The following is a 17,414-nucleotide window of genomic DNA, read 5'->3' as shown; positions in this document are numbered from 1 at the left end:
ATGGGCTGCATCAGGATTTACAAGATCACTTTATCTTAGTTCTTAAGACCTCCCTGAACTTGAGAAGACGGAGCTTTTGCCAAAAGAGCACTTTAGAGATCTTTCAGGAAGAGCTGCATATAGAAATGCTGGGAAAAGGACTTGAGGGCAGCTTGAAAAAGGGCGGCTGAATGCATTTTAGCTCTCATTAACATAGTATATGGTGAATGCTGACAAATCGAAGGAATGAAGGAGGACAATCTGCATTGCTTCCCCGTGTAGGAACCTAATTTCAGCTGCTTGTATCTGCAGTGAGATGCAGGATAATTGGCTCAGTTTCTTTATGTCGTTTTGCCTGCTGTCATCTCCTTGCTCTAGTATTTTAGATCTCCTCCACTGGGGAATGTCAAAGGGATGAATGCAGTGGAGATGAGAAGGGGCAGCCTCCACTTCTCAGACTGTGGAGCTATCGCTATCTGTGACTATTTATCTGCATTTCCCTCTGGGTGACAGGGAATGTGGCTGAGCTCGGCTCCGGCTGTGCTCCGTCCTTGGAAGTGGGCGAGTGGCGGACAGGCTGGGAGTCAGACAGATGCCCTCAGCTTACCACAGATCATTAATGCATGAGGAAGATGGAGATGGGCAGTATCCTGTTCCACTGGAGAAAAGGTCACAGCAAGTAGAGACTGCAGAGGAGAGACAACATGAGTTGAAATTGTAGGAAGATGCGAAGGATAGAAGTAAGACAAGTAGAAGAGGGGGCAGAAAGAAAAATGGACCATGAAGACATTTCCAGAGACATTCACGTCTTTGCACACAGATGTTTGAATTTATGCTTTTGCATCTCTGCATCAGCTTAGATAGCTAGATATCTCAAGTACTTTTTCAATCAGTTGCTACATGGACTATGGTAACCAACCTTTTGTCTTCACTTGAACAAGACAGTTCTGCAATTAATCTATTCACATGGGTTGTTTATATAACTATTCCATTAAATTCCTGCTTATCTGACGAGTTTGGAGTGAAATTACTCTGTATGTTGAGGTACCTTGAGGTTGTCCTAGAATAATTCTCCAAACTTGTCAGAAGTCTTTGTTCCACCGTTCTCAGAGGCTGTGTATTACAATCGAATGTTACTGGCCTCCACACCTCTCCTCCTTCATCTCATGCTCCCAAGCAGAGTGACATTGATGATCCGTTTCTTGATTGCCAACAGTTCCACACAATACACACAATATCCATTATTAAATGTTTCCAATTTTGCTGTTCCCATTTAATTTAGCAGAGATGAGCATTTTAAGTTGTTGGTGCAGGTTTGTCTAGTGCGTTAGTGTGTACATTCCATACAAGAAGCAGGAACCCGCTCTGCTCATGCGTGGCTGTGTAAATGGCTGTTGTGGCTGGGAGGTCGGGATGTTGTGGCTGGATGTGCCTGTTTCTCCAGCGCCAGCCTCCTTGTGTCCACAGGGGGCCGTAACTGGCTTTCTGTTGCTCGTCGGTGGAGGTAACGGTCGGGGAAGTGCAAGGGGACAGGTCGGGGTGGGGCGCATACTTGCTCCTCATTGCCCCTCCATTATATGTGGTTGACCTATTTCAGCAGTGAGCAGCAGAAGAGGGGAGAGAGCTGGGAGGGGTACAGGGCAAAATCACAGGCTAACAGAGGTTCCCTGGTGAGTGGAGGTGGGCGTGTGATTCCCTAATGCAGTCATCGCCCCCACACCACCCCTCACCGACGCACAAACACTCAAACACACACAACACCCTCCATCCATCCAAGTGTTATGTCCTCTTAATACATCCATTAACAGGTGTGAGATTGGTGCATGCTTTCGATTTCCTTATGTGTGTGTTTGTGCATGAGGTCATTTTTGTTGTTCTCTCTATCTGGTGACAAGGAATCAATAGAGCGATGTAATATATATGCTGTGTACTGTATGTATATTTGAAAAAAAAGGTTTCTTAGAATAGATTAGCACAAAGTTAGTGATACTTTCTCAAAAGCCTTATTTTTGTATTTTTTTTTATTTCCCTACATCTCCTCAGCTTTCCAAATGGGTGACAGTGTCAGGCGGTGTCATTGTCTGGAGCTCTACTAAACAAAGAACACCATTATTCCAATAGTCATTCTTTCATTTTATCTTTTGATGATGGTAGTGGAGACGAAATCTGTATTCAAGAAGTGAACCTGAAACCATTAACAAAGTGCCTTCAACCTACATTCTTTCAATGGCCAGGAGGGGGCGACAGCACTGGTTGCAAAGAATTGTCCACATCTTAGAAGCCAGATGAGAAAATGACACTACTTCTAACACGTTATATGTTGTAGCTAAATATTTTGCTAACGAGTTTGTGTTCTAAATTGCTAGTTCAAGTCTTTCTCTGTAGAGCATCATGTTCACTTTGTAAATCATGGCCTCATGTTAGTAAAATCAACAATCAAGGCAGGGTACGATTTAGGGCGTGGCCACCTGTGTTTGACAAGTCAACAACTCGGCCTGATGACCAGGAGAGAGATGATACAATGTTCACCTCATCTGTCGTCCAATTAACGTCCCTTCTGATGAAGAACACAAATGAGGCGGCGGCTAAAATACCAAACTGTAGGCATCAAAATGGGGGTTCCCAAACCCTTTGCAGACCTCACTGTGGCCAAGTCCACTTCTTTTATACAACAACTGGATGTTGAATATTAACAAGTCTATTGTTTATGAGGAGTTTATCCACTCGTTTATCATTTTTTCCTTTTACCCTTCTTTGTTAGTTTCTCTGTTTGTGTGTGTGTGTGTGTGTGTGTGTGTGTGTGTGTGTGTCTTTGGACTTAGTCACACAGGGACATCTCTAAATCTAAATATTAATGAGCCCAAAATGCAATGAGAACATGTCAGGTTCCCATCAGTCAGGCCACATGCTGATGTGGTTTGGGATGTATCAGACCACATATGAGAAAAAGCCTCATCTTTGCAGCATTTGCATGGCCAGACAAAGCTTCCAAAAACAAAAACAAAAACAAGTCTTACTGGAGGCAAGTTTCCATCTTGTTTCTCATCTTTTCTCTGTTGCTTTAATTTTTTTCAGATTCCATTTAGTTTCCAACCTCTTCTCTTGGTTTTTGAGTGCCTTTGGTTTGTTAGTTCGAACCAGCATACACTCTTCCCTTTGAAAAATAAAAACGTTAGCGTTGTAGTAGAGCCTGATCATAAGTGGTCTCTCAAGATATATTAGAGATGCACCCTACTTCTTACTTTGACCTGCAATCTCAGCCGGATATAGAAAAATACCGGATATTTCTGATGCTCTTGATACCAATGGTTTGACAGGGTCGCAGAGACAACATCTGTGTTTATTTGTGTGCAGACAGGCCTTCATATGTCCACTTTTGTCAGTGTTTATTAAACCATAAAGAAGCAGCACAATTACTGTACATTTGTCAGTACAGCTCTTGTCTGGAAGCCCCTTTCCCATCCATATCGGAGCTGAAATGAGGGAGGCCAGTGATATCAGTGAGAAACTACTATTTGGCTTAGCAAGGATGCAATCCATCACCGGAGCTGGATATGGTGTTGTGCACTGTGTAAGAGCCAATGTGAATATGATACCCCATCCAATGTGTAATAGCAGCTATGTTGTCATTCCTCTTGCAAGCCAATATTACAAGGGAAAAGAAATGGGCTGAGACAACAGCTTTTTTTGTGTTGCTCCCTGTTGAAGCCTGCACAACAACCCTGATGTGTTGTTTCACCAAATTGAGCAAACATACAGTTCTTTGAGGGACAGGACATGGCAATATGTTGATTGGTATCTAATGTAAAAAAAAAAAAAAAAAAAAGGCAGTGTGGCTTCAAGTGCATGCAAAGCCCCTCCGTAAGTGCTGATGTTAGGGTCATGGGATGTTACACCTTAAAAATAATAACAGAAGCACCCTGCTGCAAATTAACATGTACATACTGAGCCCCATGTCTAGCAACAAGCATGTTGCAATTCCCTTGAATGCTTACAAAGCCCTTTTCACAGGCATAAGCACATTAAGCATCCTGGTATCCTTGAATAAACATGCAGGAGGAAATAACAGTGGTATTGAAATACAAGGGGGAAATTCTGCACCACAAAACTATTGTGCGGCAGCCAAACATGTTGCAATTCCAGCAAAATTCCTGAATAGCTTTTTTCATTTCTGTAAGCTTAACAAATACACCAAGAGTATTCATATATCCAGGTAGTCTGTCACACTTGTGTCCAGTGAGAGGTGTATTTGTACATGAGCTGAAAATCAAATATTCTCAGGAATACAAATTCAACACAAGGGCCTGCATTAATTATTATTTTAATTGAATGGAAAACATATCTGCAACTAAACCAGCATAGCTTACTGCATGTGTGATGACTCTTGGCCTTGGCTGATATGTAAACCAGTATCATGAAAGACTTATTGGTTTACAGTAGCACACTCCATAGTAAAACATGGAAATGAGATTGTGAACTGGGCCAACGCAAAGAAGAAAGAAGTGGGTATGAATTGCTTTTTTTGTAATGTGATACATTACATTAATCAGTGGCTGCTGGTGCATTCTTCAGGGGGGATTGCAAATTGTCAGCTTGATGCTAACCATAGGGGCAATTGCCATTAACAGGCTCAAATAATTCTAATTTTGATTGCGGTAATTTTAAATTTAGAAACAATCAATTTTACACGAGTAAAATAGATGGTTGTTGCCAATTTTCCTTTAGGCTGTATAAACAGTCCCATAACTTCAAAGGTATCACCACTAGGGTTCTTCTTGTTAGCCATGACAATGACTCTCCAACAACCTCTGTCTCATTTAGCCACTTGTTAGAAAACTACCTATTTCAAGACAAGCTACAAAATTCCTGAGTGGGCTATTTAATGACGTATTTTATGTTGTAGTACTGAACATGAAAATCCTTTTACTGTAGCTTGGGTCAACCACAGGCAGAGCATGTTTAACCAAAAGCTGATGCTAACTCACGTCTGTGTTGTTTTTTTTCTTATTCATTAAACAACTGCGGCAAAACTACTGTGGTGCTTTTCAGAGCCGCATCTAACACTCTCTACACTGTTAGCAGTGAATTAGCATGTTGTACAACAGCAAGATTGTGTAACAGTATTAAGATTTTAACAGCATCACAGCCGTATCTAACACGAAAGCTGTTTGGCTGCATAATACATTTCTGGAAAAAGGGATAGACGTTGTGTATTAGTGTGTCTGCCGTGCCTTAGTGTGTATATGAGTGTGTGTGTCATAACCCTAAGGGCAAGATATAGAGTCATGTCAATTAGCCGGCTATTGAGGCTGGGGTCTTGTTTTTATTATCAGCATCATAACTGTGGTGTGTGTGTGCCCTTTAATATATCACCTCCTGCTCACCCTCTACTGATCCGGGGGCTAAGATTTATGGTTTTGCATTACATCTGCCTTGTCACATTAATTCATCCATCACACATGGACACATGTACACACACGCTAGCACATAGCCTACCCCACCCCACACACACCACAGTGACACCATCAAAGCCTGCATTAGGGCATACACCCATGTTTTGTGTATTACAGCATACACTAAATCCTGATCTTCTAATTTCCCATCCCATCTGAGGTGTTCAGTAGATCAGTGCAGGTGCCTTTATGCAGCTCAGCAACGGGGGGGGGGGGGGGGGGGGGGAGAGAGTCTAGAAAAGATAATTTAAAGCAGAAGGGGGGGTTCTTGAGTATCTGCATGCCTCCTTATTGGGCATATTGTGATATTTGATTGACAAGATGGTGGAAATGTGATTTATGAGGTTGATGTGTGCGTGGGTGTCTCAGGGGGGAAAAAGGGAACACAATTCAGTGCCAGACGTGGAGAAGAGACGGTGCTCTAGGGATTGTGTCTCACACATTCAGAAATACTTCCAGTCCTTAGTGTCCTTCACATAAAGTGCTGCCAGAGATTTTTGTGTGTGTGTTAGGAGCGTTGGGCACTTTAGTGCTTCGGGATACATATGTGTGAGGTATGCATGTGTGAAGTGGTGGCTTGATGTACGTAAGTGGGGGGTGGTACTCTTCTGTGTAATGATAAACCCATATTTAGAACATGATGTGAAAGAATGACTGAATTAATGCCTTTTAGAGATTGTATTTTATTTGATCATGCATACATCTATGCATTCATGTTTATGTGCTCATGTTTTCTTTAACATTGGCTTCATTAGGAATATTGTCTTTCTGCAGCAAAGAACATTTCTTAAATCAACCACAAGTATAAGGTTAAGTATTATTATCGATCAATGCTCCTTAAATGTAGTCCTTAAAGAAAAATTTGGATTTTAAAGAAAATGTATTGTTTCACACCAAGCAGCATACTTATCAGGTGAAGCGCTATCATTGTCTTTAAGGATAGATAAACCCATGTCCCAATAACATCTTTCACCCACAAACAGGTCCAGAGGAGGCATCATTTCATTTCCAAAAAGATTTTCAAAATTTAAATCTATCTATACTTAAAATTTGACATGTAATTATGACCATTGTTATGTTTTTTTTTCTGATTTCGTCCCTCTTCATTGGGAACAGCTCTGCAAAATGATAAATGGACTTACGTAGTGAGGGAGCTAATCACAGCTAACGCTAACAGTAATCAGTGACCAACTCACCAGCTCTCTGCTATTGTACAAGCACATTCACTTACCTGAAACCATTACCTGTGCCCTCAATGGATCCAAACAATGCCATCTACTTGTTGTTGTTAGCGGCTGATGTTTAGAAGTCTTTCTTTAAAAAACGGAATGCCCATTACACTAACCCCTGGTTATTTTCTTTCCCTTTGGAAGGAACATTAGATGAACTTATTTCTTCATTAATAAATCTTTCGTCAAATATTAGCTCGTTCAGTCAGAGAGACTGGTGGAGGTTGACACAGAGTTATAGCTTCATTGATGACCTGTAAGAATTTTGTCTTTTGAGAAAACAAGGCATGTATTGTCTTTTAAACTTCTCTTTCAGCTACCTTCAACTCTCGCTGGTGATTTTCCAGTAAATGGTTATGATATTACAATTGTTGACCCCTGGAAAAAAAAAAAAAAAATTGAAATCGTTCAATAAAAAATCATGATCCTTTTTCCAAACCCTTAAAATCCAGGGTTATACTTCGACACTAATTAACTATGTTATTGACTCTGGACGTATTGCCAGCTCTCATGCAGGACACAGATATGCTAGTAAATCATTTTGAGCATTAGTATTGTACCTACCCAGCCCCTTGGTGCCATTTTTTCCACTTCCAAACATTCACAATTGATTAATTCTGTTGGTTTAATATTGATATAGCTGAGTGTGGTCTTAGTTTTTTGATGAGATGTCAAAATGACTTCCTACTGTCAGTTTGTCTGCTCTAGTGTTTTGCATTCTGACTCTTTGGCCTTTCAATGGTGGCACATTGTTGCTGCCCGCTGCTCTGGCCCAATTAGCCAATGTCAAGGCGTAGCATCGAGCTATTGGGCACAGCAAGGGGTCAGAGAGTGCGACACATCTCCTCTGACAAGGTCCGCTCCACTCTGCAGCCCACCGGTCGGTACGGGGGTGATGGCCCTGTCTGGCTCTGGGCACCCAGGGGTGTGACATGTGACAAGTGAATGGGCATGTCCAAAAAGGACCAGTCGTTATGGCTGCAAGTGAAGTCAAGCAGGGGGCTTCTGTATGCCATGGTTGTTTTCAAAGTGTATTAAAGTGTTTGTGCATGAGTGGATGTGTGTTTTGCAGGCAGTGGGTGGGCCTGGAAGCAGAGGAGCATGACACATATTCATATTGACACCTGTCATTGAGGCCTTGAAGCATAAAGACAGAAAACACAAAACTGGTATGAAGTTAATTGGGGTTTCCATTGGGACTGTGTGTGTTTGAATGCTTGTTCTACCTCTTTGGAGGTGTTAGTTTGGACCCCCTGCTCCTGCCTTACACCCCTCAATTTCTCCCTCTGTTTCTCCTTCGGACTCAATACAGAGAGCGATGTCTGCTCCGTACCTTACCGCACTGTAAATTAGTCCCGGGTGGTGACATGGTGCTTGCTGGGTAATTTGGACAATGGGGCGTTTGACAGCTCACACATCACGGCTACAGCGCCCCAGGGAGCCACTACTCCTCCTGAGCTTTTCTCCCTCTCTCTCTCCTTGCGCTCCCTTTTTTTTTTTCTCCCTCAGTGCTGATGGAGTGACTCTCTAAGTAGCAGCATCATTCTCCAATCAAGCACCAAAATGGCTTTTCATCCAGGAGGGAGTGAATGGAGGGGGGAGGTGGGGGGGGGGTGAGAATGTACAGTGCAGAGAGACTCTTGTAAAAACATAACTGATGTAGAGTGAGCGGGAAAATGTTTTGAAAAGTGGCAAACGATTAAAGTGATGAAATAACAAGAAAAGAAAAAAGAACAGAGGGTTTTTCTTGGCTGTGCATCAGAAAACATTCAATTTAAATCAACATTAAGGCTATACACCTAAGTAGCGTAAACACACACTCTCAGTATAAAACATTTCATTAAAGAAAAAGGAAAAAGGAAAAAATCGAAATGCTGTGCCAAGAATAATAACATTCATCAAATTGCATGCATTTTTGTTATACATTTTACAAAAGTAATCTCAAGGTACTTAACATATAGCAGGTCTAGACTATAGCCTTTGTAATATTATTCGCATAGGCCAGACATTTATCTACCAATGAGCAAGCACTTGGCAGCAGTGGCAAGAAAAAACTTCCTTTAGTTTAGACGGGCAGAAACCTTGAGCAGAATGGGACTCCTTAGGGAAACGCCATCTACCTCAGCTTTCAAAATTAAACAGTTTCCTGAAAACTTGACAAGAAGGTCCCCCAACCTTTAAGGATCTAAATATGTCTGGAGAGATATGTAATAAATTAAAAAGACCTTATAAATACTTTAACTAACCTTCTCATAGTCATTGTTTGAAAAAGGGTGGTAATTGTCTCTCCTTACAAGTATTCCTTTTACCCTTGTTTGTGAGTGTTTGTAAGAGTATTCTTGTAACAGGAAACAGAAACCTATACATAGATGGCAGTATGAAATCTGGATCTATTTTTAACATTTCAAATATTTCGGAGGTGATAATTGGTAGGTTAAAAAAGAAACTGAAATGACAAACCTTAATTATCATGACACTTTGACCTTGTGTTTCCTGGCGCTGTGATGTGACTGGACAGACAGCGGCCAAGGCCTAGCATGACCCTGGCAACCACCAGCTGCCTCCTGCCAGAGAGCGGCCAGAGCAGACCATGTGAAGGTCAGGGATAAAGCACCAGAGAGAACATATAAACACCCCCAATGAGAAAGACATGACCGGCTGTACACAGACAGGAAGAAAGAAATGGTAGAAGGCTCTGAAGCCAAACACACAACTTTTACCTTCCATTCATTTTAGATGAGAATCTTCTTTTTTGCATTCAATTTATAACCTAAAGTCACTTTGCATGGAGATTGAAAAACCTAGATTGATTTTTATAAATGCCCATTACTTAGTTGAAACATTTTATATTCTTTTCTCCAAGCCCGCTCCTCAGAACTATCGTCTCTTTTGTGGGTTTGTGTTTGGGCTCGATCAATTTGTGCACATTCATTTTTTGGATGACATCACATACTCTGTTAAAGATGAGACATAGATGAGCTGCATTATATTAGCCAGATTACATTTTTATTGGGTTTATTTGGCAGTGTATGTGGGCACCCTCTCTGTCATTGGGAGTCCAGTCTGCATTGACCATTTTCACATAGCAGCCATTTTCCTCTGATGTTATGCTCATGACTTGAAGCTAAAACTATGCTATAATGGTATATTGGTTTGTTCTAGGGTGTAAGTTGTTTAAATTTAGGGTATATGACCAACCATTAAGATTTCCCTGCTTCAACATTGATTAGCAACTCAAAATACAATGGATAACCTGCCGGAAATCCCAAGTTAAATCAACATTTTAAGCCATTAGCTATGGTAAGAAAACTGTGAACAGAAGTTAGAAAACAGGCGCTTACTTTATAGTATTACACTTAGCTAGAAAATGAATGCTAATATTACTGATTTTTGTGTTAAACAAATCAAAAAGAACTGATACTGTGCTAGCATTAGCTGCTGTCCAACCTTAGCTTGTTCATCTAGCCTAGCAGTTAAAAGTCAGCAGGTTTAAAAAATAGTGAAACTCTCACTCAGCTCATAGGCATTCTGTTCACCATAACAATAAGAAAAATCTAACATATTTGACAACTGATTAGCTAATTTAGGCAACAGCTAATGATAGCATTTAGCCACATACAAGCCATATCTGTCCAGCTAATAATGTGGACCATTTCACCACTTCTAGATTATTAAGCAACTGAATAGACAATAATAACAATCTGGTACAGTACTAAACAGTACTATTGGGTCATAATTCAAGCAGCAATAACTCATTAGTTAAATTAGACAGCAGCTAATGCTAGTTTTCCTTTCTATTCATTTTTTTGGTCATATGCCTTTAGCCACCAAGGAAGTTCCTGGGTGCGGTCATAAGAAGTTGTCTGTCTGTAGTTAGTTACCAAATGTGATGTTTTAACTTAATATGGCCAGATTTCCCTCAGAATTTTCACTGTAAATGATCTTTTTTGGTTTTGATCAACCAACAAGCTGAAATATGATGAAGGTTTATTTGATACTTTACATTTATAATACAACATTATTTCAGCATTCCCTCCCTTAGCATTACACAAAAACACTCGCTGCAATGGACCAGGAGCTGTGAACTGATAATGAGGTTAATCCTTAAACCAACTGACTTTTAACTTTAAGGAATGTTTGCTTGTTTTTGTTGCTCTTCCCCTGCTGGGTTTTGTGACAGCAGGATTCCCTGGAGATGAAATATCAGCGTGCTTAGCAAGCCCCTGCAGAGAGGCTCAGATAGGACAGGGCTAAAGGAGGGGTCACTGCCCCCCTAACTGTAATCAATAAATACCTACTGCAGCCAAGCGTTAGATGGGGCCCTGCGGACAACGTGTGTAGACACATTAGTGTATATAAAGCACTTGGCTGGAAAGAGACATTAGAGTGGAAGTAAGCGTGTGCTCAGTAAGTTTCTCATGGAGCTTCTAAAGGATTTTTTCCCCCTCTGAAAAACAGCCACACATATTGATTTATCCAGCTGGGATATATGGGTCCAATACTAACAAGTATTGACTAAAGGAAGTCGTTACCATTGATTAATGTTCACTCAATATAATGGGTAGGTGTGCTCAAAGCACATTTATAGGTAGATCTGATTGACAGTCTATTTATCCTGCTTCAATTGACATGACAGCTGAGTGGTTTATTATTCCGCTTGACCACTCAACTGCATACCACCTCTTGTCCTTCCCCACTGCGGCAGAGCAAAACACCTAGTAAAACTCCCTGCTGTGTGCCTATCTAAGCCAACCACTCACCAATCTATCCCTTAACCTGGAGCAGGAATGGTTGTGTGTTTATGATGAGAAGGATAAGAGTGGAAAAAAGTGAAAGGGAGAAGGTAAAACAGGAATGAAGAGGGAGAAGAGTTATGCCGGCGTTCATCCTTGTTCAGCTTGACTCTCGCCTGATTGAAGGGAAACGTTGGCTCCACTGATACGGTGCTTTCCTCGGGACGATAAATCTGGGTAAGCACAGGTAGAATGGAGAGAGCTTATCTTGCACAGAGGTGTCAGAGTCCAGCGTTCAAAAGCTGTTATCGCAGACACTCACATACAATATGTGATTTAAGAAATACGATCTTACACATATTCAGCTTTGGTGTACAGTACAGGAAGACCGGTGATATCCTATAGTAGTGTAGATGGAGTTTATACATAGTATCTACAGCATAGTATTATATTCAGGCACCAAAAATCCCATATATAGAGTCCTCTCCGTCTCTTTCAACTTCTAAATACTGCTTGGATTGAGATTTTACAAGATAGACTAAACATTTTAAAGAATAACAAAACACAAACAAAAAATCCAGAGCGGACCACTGAAACAGACTAACATAAGGGTTTAACATAAAGGGTCTTGTTACAAGTCCTCTGTTAGTACAATAGAATATAGCAAAGCATTAATACAGATCTAGGATCCCTGATGCAGAAAAATACACTCATAGACAGACACATGTTGCCTAATGTAAAAATGTACTTAAAAAAGTCTGCATATGGAAGAGGTAATGCTTTAAATTGTTCAAATAAATTGTTTCCCCTGTGATTTGGACAGGGGACTCACAGATACACTCACATTGTTTTGGTCACTAAGTACATAATAGTCGTGTGTGTAAAGACTATTTTTTTTGCTCACTCTAGAGGTATCCTCTGAAATCTCTCTAGGACTTGTTGGCATATTTCCAGAGCATCTTTCATGAAAAAAAAAAATCGACTTTGGCTCCTCTTCAAACATGACGTCAATATGTAAACTACAGGAGCCCTTATGGTCTGAAGTGAATATTGAAAAAGCAATAGACGAGCAGCACAATCCCAAAACGCAATCATCATCACAGTGTAGACAAACATGAGATGTAATGCTTTTTAAAACTCCTGTCATCAGTTCTCACTGTTCTCAGCAGAATAGACCTCATTACTGTGGCCAAGGTATTGACTGTCAAGTAACAGTAGTGTTCTGATTGCAGAGGCGAGGAGTAATATCTCTTCAGGAGGTTCTACTTCAGCTCAATTTCAGGTATACTGGAACAGATTTGGCTGGACTGGCTTAATTCTAATAGAAAATATTGATGCAAGTTAGTCATTATGCCCCTGTTATATCTGACATCCAATGATATGGTGGTCACCAAGACAACATGTAAGGAAATTTATGTCAATAGAGACTTGTTGGAGAAATGATGGGCATTGCAAACTTGGACTTTGGCTAATTGGATGCATCATATGGGCTCTGGTGGGCTGTTTACCACCTTTTAAAATAGACAAACTGCTACAGGATGAACAGCCCAACCCTCATACATTTCATATGATATTTCTATTTGTTTGTGTCTGGTGTGGGTGTTGTGCACTTCTCTATGTAACAGTTTATGTTTTTATGTAACACAGATACTCTGTTTTTAGCTCTAGATGTGTCTGTATGTGTACATTTCTTTTCTAACTTGTTATACGTTTTATCTCAGAGGCTGTGCGTTTATATGTAGCCATGCCAGTGTTATGGTGTTACTTTGATTTTGTCCAAAATTTAATCATCTCCTAATATTGCTGCACTCCCACATCTACTGGAGTCAACTCAAGCCAAAGAGGAGCTGACTGCCAAGACCCTATCATACCTGCCTTCACTCCCACTTGCTAAGCTTGGATTCGTGTGATTCATTCTCTTCTGTCTTTATGTTGCTTTTTACAGACCATTACACCCTCTACCTGATGGGTTCATTGACAATGCCAACAAGGACATAACCATACACTTTGAAGCTACATTTTTAGAGCAATATGCAGTTCATTAAGTGCAAAACATTTTGTAGTTGGGGATGTGTAAGTGATGTAAAATTCAACTAATATTCAGTTTGATTCTTAAATATTCACTTATAAAGCTTACCCTTTGAATTAGGAAAACTGAGCCAATTATAGAGCAAAATACAATTTGAATAAAAGCGCTGCGAGGATATATATTTCATTAAATTTTAAACACTCAATATGGAGGCAATTTGAAAAAATTCTGATTAAACTCAAGCCTGCTTTGAAAAATCAATATTGCATACCAAATAGTAGAGGCATGCTAAATTAATATTCCTTAACAAAGACTAAAAAAAAAAGAGAGGAGAAAGTATTTTATAATGCAGCTTTGATCTGTAGATATCTGTATGGGCATAAGTTCTGCACTTGTTGAGTTTTAGGTTTGTGATAATACTGTGTGTATCCATAAAGACTGCATCATCTTGTAGAAGGCGATGCTGAAACCTCACTAAACAATTTTCTTCATATGAATGGAAGATGTAGGAGTTAGAAATAGAAAAAAAAAGTATCTTTGAGCTTCTTGTTATTCTCAGTATTCTGTTCACCAGGGAGGTGGGGACAATGGAGGGAGGAGGCGCTAAGATGCTGGTTGTCTTTTTTGAGGGGGGTGGGGGGGATTTGATTGGTAAGAGTCAGCCTCTTTCATTTTGTCATGTGGTGTCTTTTTTCATTTCTGGGCAGATCTTTCACTGGAGGGCTAGTTCCATTCACTTGAATTTATTATTTCTCGCACAGAGGAAGTTGATGAATTCGAATATCTGTGAGCGAGTTTGTGTGTGTGCCTCTGCGTGCATTAATGCTTGCGCGCGTGTGTGTCAGTGTGGAAGGGAGCGATGCTTTCATGGCCGTCTCAGATCTCTCTACCTCACAGTTTGACAGAGCCAGGGTGCCGGGAGGAAGAGAGAGAGAGAGAGAGAGAGAGAGAGGGAGAGAGAGAGAGAGAGAGAAGGAGATATAATGGGAATGGAGGGTGAAAGAAGGCTAACACAATCTTTAATGAGTTTCCTTGGCTCTCTTTTGCCTGTTTCTGGGTCACGGTCCCCTGGCTGAGGATGTGGGTGGACTGAAGACTGTGGAGCAGCAAAAGAAGCGACTGAGCCAAGGCCTGTTGAAATAGACTTCTATATTAAAGAGTCGTCACCTACATAAAGACATGCAGGATGAAAAGCTCCAGCATGTTTTCAGAGCTTTTCATCCTGCAGCAGCAGAAGAGTAGAAACAAGTTGATGAAAACAGTTAAAGATCTTGTTCCAGCCTTTCCTTTCCAGCACAAACTGTGTAACAGGACAGTTAGTCTCAAAGGTTAGCGGTCACTTAAACCCCATTACCTCTACTCAATTAGCGGAATATTATGAGCCAACAAAAAAAAGGGAGTGAAATGGAAGTTTTACTTATCGTGATCATAGCAAATTCATTTTTTCATCGCCAATACTGAAACATTGACTTATATATTGGCCGAAACGGAGTACCCCTCTAACACCAGTGTGATAGAAAAATATACATGATATTAGTTGAAAAACACTGTTACCTAACTCTTAACCTTGACTAACAATATGCTCTCTGCTAGCACCGCACTGAAGACTGAAACTGTTAGTGTTTGGGTGCTAATTAGAATGATATCTTGACTGGTGCACTCACCAATACTCACTACCATGTATAAGGTTATTTCTGAGGCCAATACGGAAACTGCTAATGGCATCTGCATCAGTAGCTATTCTGGTATCAGAGTTGGTATCAGTATCTGTATTGATATCTGTATTATTAGTATCTGTATCTATATCTGTATCTGTATTGGTACCTATATTAGTATCAGTTTTGGAAAATAACAAAAAAAAACCTCTTAAAAAAGTAGTCACACACTCACTTTTAAAGGCTTTCATAACCGCCCACAGACAAACCCCCCTCATTCCCAGTGTGGATGATGACTTTGGTCATTTCTGATTGCCCCCCCACACACACACACACACACCCCCACCCCTGCCCTTTCATTTCCTGGCAATCAACTTCAATCAGTGGCAGGTATGAAGGCAGAGATAACAGATAACATTAGAGAGAGAGAGAGAGACATCGTGGGGAGATATCTGTCCGGCCGAGACGTTATTTAGTGCTCCCGAAAGCATCCAGGAGGCAACCTGTGTCAGACAACAAGGCTCCGGCGTGTCCGCACAGTACTATGTGAAGGGAGGCGGTTAGATGGAAGGCAGGACACGGAAGAATTACTGATGGGCTGATAAACTCTTTGTTATCCGAACAGTCTGCCTTCCTGTTTCTGCGCTCCTGTGCTATATGTTTCTGTCTGTCTGCCCGGTTTCCATTTCGATGTCTCAATCTTTGTCTGTCTGGCTGAGTTACTGTTCTCCCCCCCCTCGCTCTCTATCTCACCTTCTGTTTCCCACTGTATCTCGCCCTCTGTTACTCTGCCTTCTTTCTTTCACACCTGTGAATAATTGATGTCTACCGGTTCGACGGTAAGAATAGAAGAGTTCTGGAGGTGACAAATGGGGTGGCGAATAGCTATGCTCTCTTCAAAGAGCTCGAAAGTTAGCCGTGCTTGCTCATGGCTGTGTTTGTCTGTGTGTGTGTGTGTGTGTGTGTGTGTGTGTGTGTGTGTGTGTGTGTGTGTGTGTGTGTGTGTGTGTGTGTGTGTGTGTGTGTGTGTGTGTTTGTGTGTGTGTGCGTGTGCCTGTATATTTGTGTGCTTGTGAAGTTCTGTGAGCATGTTTGTGTGTGAGGGAGTGCAGTTGTGTGTATGTGATTTAAGACAGGGAGATGAAAGGGAGTTGTAATTACAGGGAAGCGTATCTGTCTACTGCAGAAGTATCCGAGGAATGGCACAAACTGGGCCAAAAGCCTGAGGTCATTAGATGTGCTGCATGTGTGTGAGCATGCATCTGTAAGCTTGTGTGTGTGTGTGTGTGTGTGTGTGTGAGACAAAAGCAAAGAGAGAGAGAGATCAGCTTATAACTTCTGTTCCTCAGAGTCAACCTCTGAACCCTGCTTCTCATTATTTGGCTCTCTCTCGTTGCTCAGCAGTAGCCGGTTGTGGTTAGACCAAGCAAGGCCCAGTTTCTGTAAATCTACGCAGCCTTATTGCCCGAGAGGAATACCAGAATTTCCTGTGCTCTAAAATACACTTGTGTAAACATTCAAAAATATCAAATGATAGGGATTTCACTGTGTGCTGTGCAAACGGATAATCCCCATCCAAAGAGTGTGGTTATAATACACTGTCCCTCTGTCTCTTGTCTGCTTTTCTTTCTCTCCCGACCCATCTGTTCTCTCTTCTTCTGTGGCTTCTTCTCCCTCCTTTCATCTGTCCTTTTATCTCACCCTCTGTCTGTCTCTCTCTCTCTCTCTCTCTCTGTCTCTCCACAGTGGACGATGACTTTATTGGTCTCGGGGAGCTGCCTGAAACCTTCCCATCAGACCCCCCAGAGCCGCTGCCTGTGTTTCTGATGGAGCCAGAGGAGGCCTACATAGTGAAGAACAAGCCTGTCAACCTGTACTGCAAAGCCACTCCGGCCACCCAGATCTACTTCAAGTGCAACAGTGAGTGGGTTCATCAGAAGGATCACACGGTGGAGGAGCGCGTCGACGAGAACTCTGGTCAGTACACCAATCAGCTTCTTGCACATTCAGACAGATCCCTGAACAGAAAAGTGACAAATGAACATTTGCAAATTAATCCACCCCCCCCCCCCCCTCCCCCCACAATAATCAGTATAATGTCTTTGACATAGCCTAAAAGTTTACATTGCTAATGCAATTTATACTGAATGGGTTTTGTGACCTCAAAGCAGTTGTGTAAGGAATCAGCAATAGAATACTTTCATTTTTGGGAGGCTTGTTTTTATGCCTTTATTTTAGAGATATGACAGTGGATAGAGTTTGAAACAGGGGAGAGAGAGAGTGGGGAATGAGATGCAGTGAAAGGAAGGGGTCACAGGTCGGGGACATAAGCCTCT

At 41.3% G+C, this 17,414-nt stretch overlaps 1 protein-coding gene across 3 annotated transcripts in view; it reads left to right on the top strand.

Moving 5' to 3' along the window:
- Positions 1 to 17,414, top strand: part of unc5cb (unc-5 netrin receptor Cb) — a 118,116-nt gene that overhangs the window by 49,265 nt on the left and 51,437 nt on the right. For all 3 annotated transcript variants that reach the window (XM_061060996.1, XM_061060995.1, XM_061060997.1), the window contains exon 2: positions 16,825 to 17,055. In XM_061060996.1, coding sequence (XP_060916979.1) covers positions 16,825 to 17,055 — 231 coding nt within the window. The remainder of the gene's footprint in view (positions 1 to 16,824; positions 17,056 to 17,414) is intronic.

Source organism: Labrus mixtus, chromosome 17 (genome assembly GCF_963584025.1).
Source record: "Labrus mixtus chromosome 17, fLabMix1.1, whole genome shotgun sequence".
NCBI classification, from domain to species: domain Eukaryota; kingdom Metazoa; phylum Chordata; class Actinopteri; order Labriformes; family Labridae; genus Labrus; species Labrus mixtus.
Note: the sequence above shows the minus strand (reverse complement) of the source record. Positions and strands in the feature narration are given on the sequence as shown.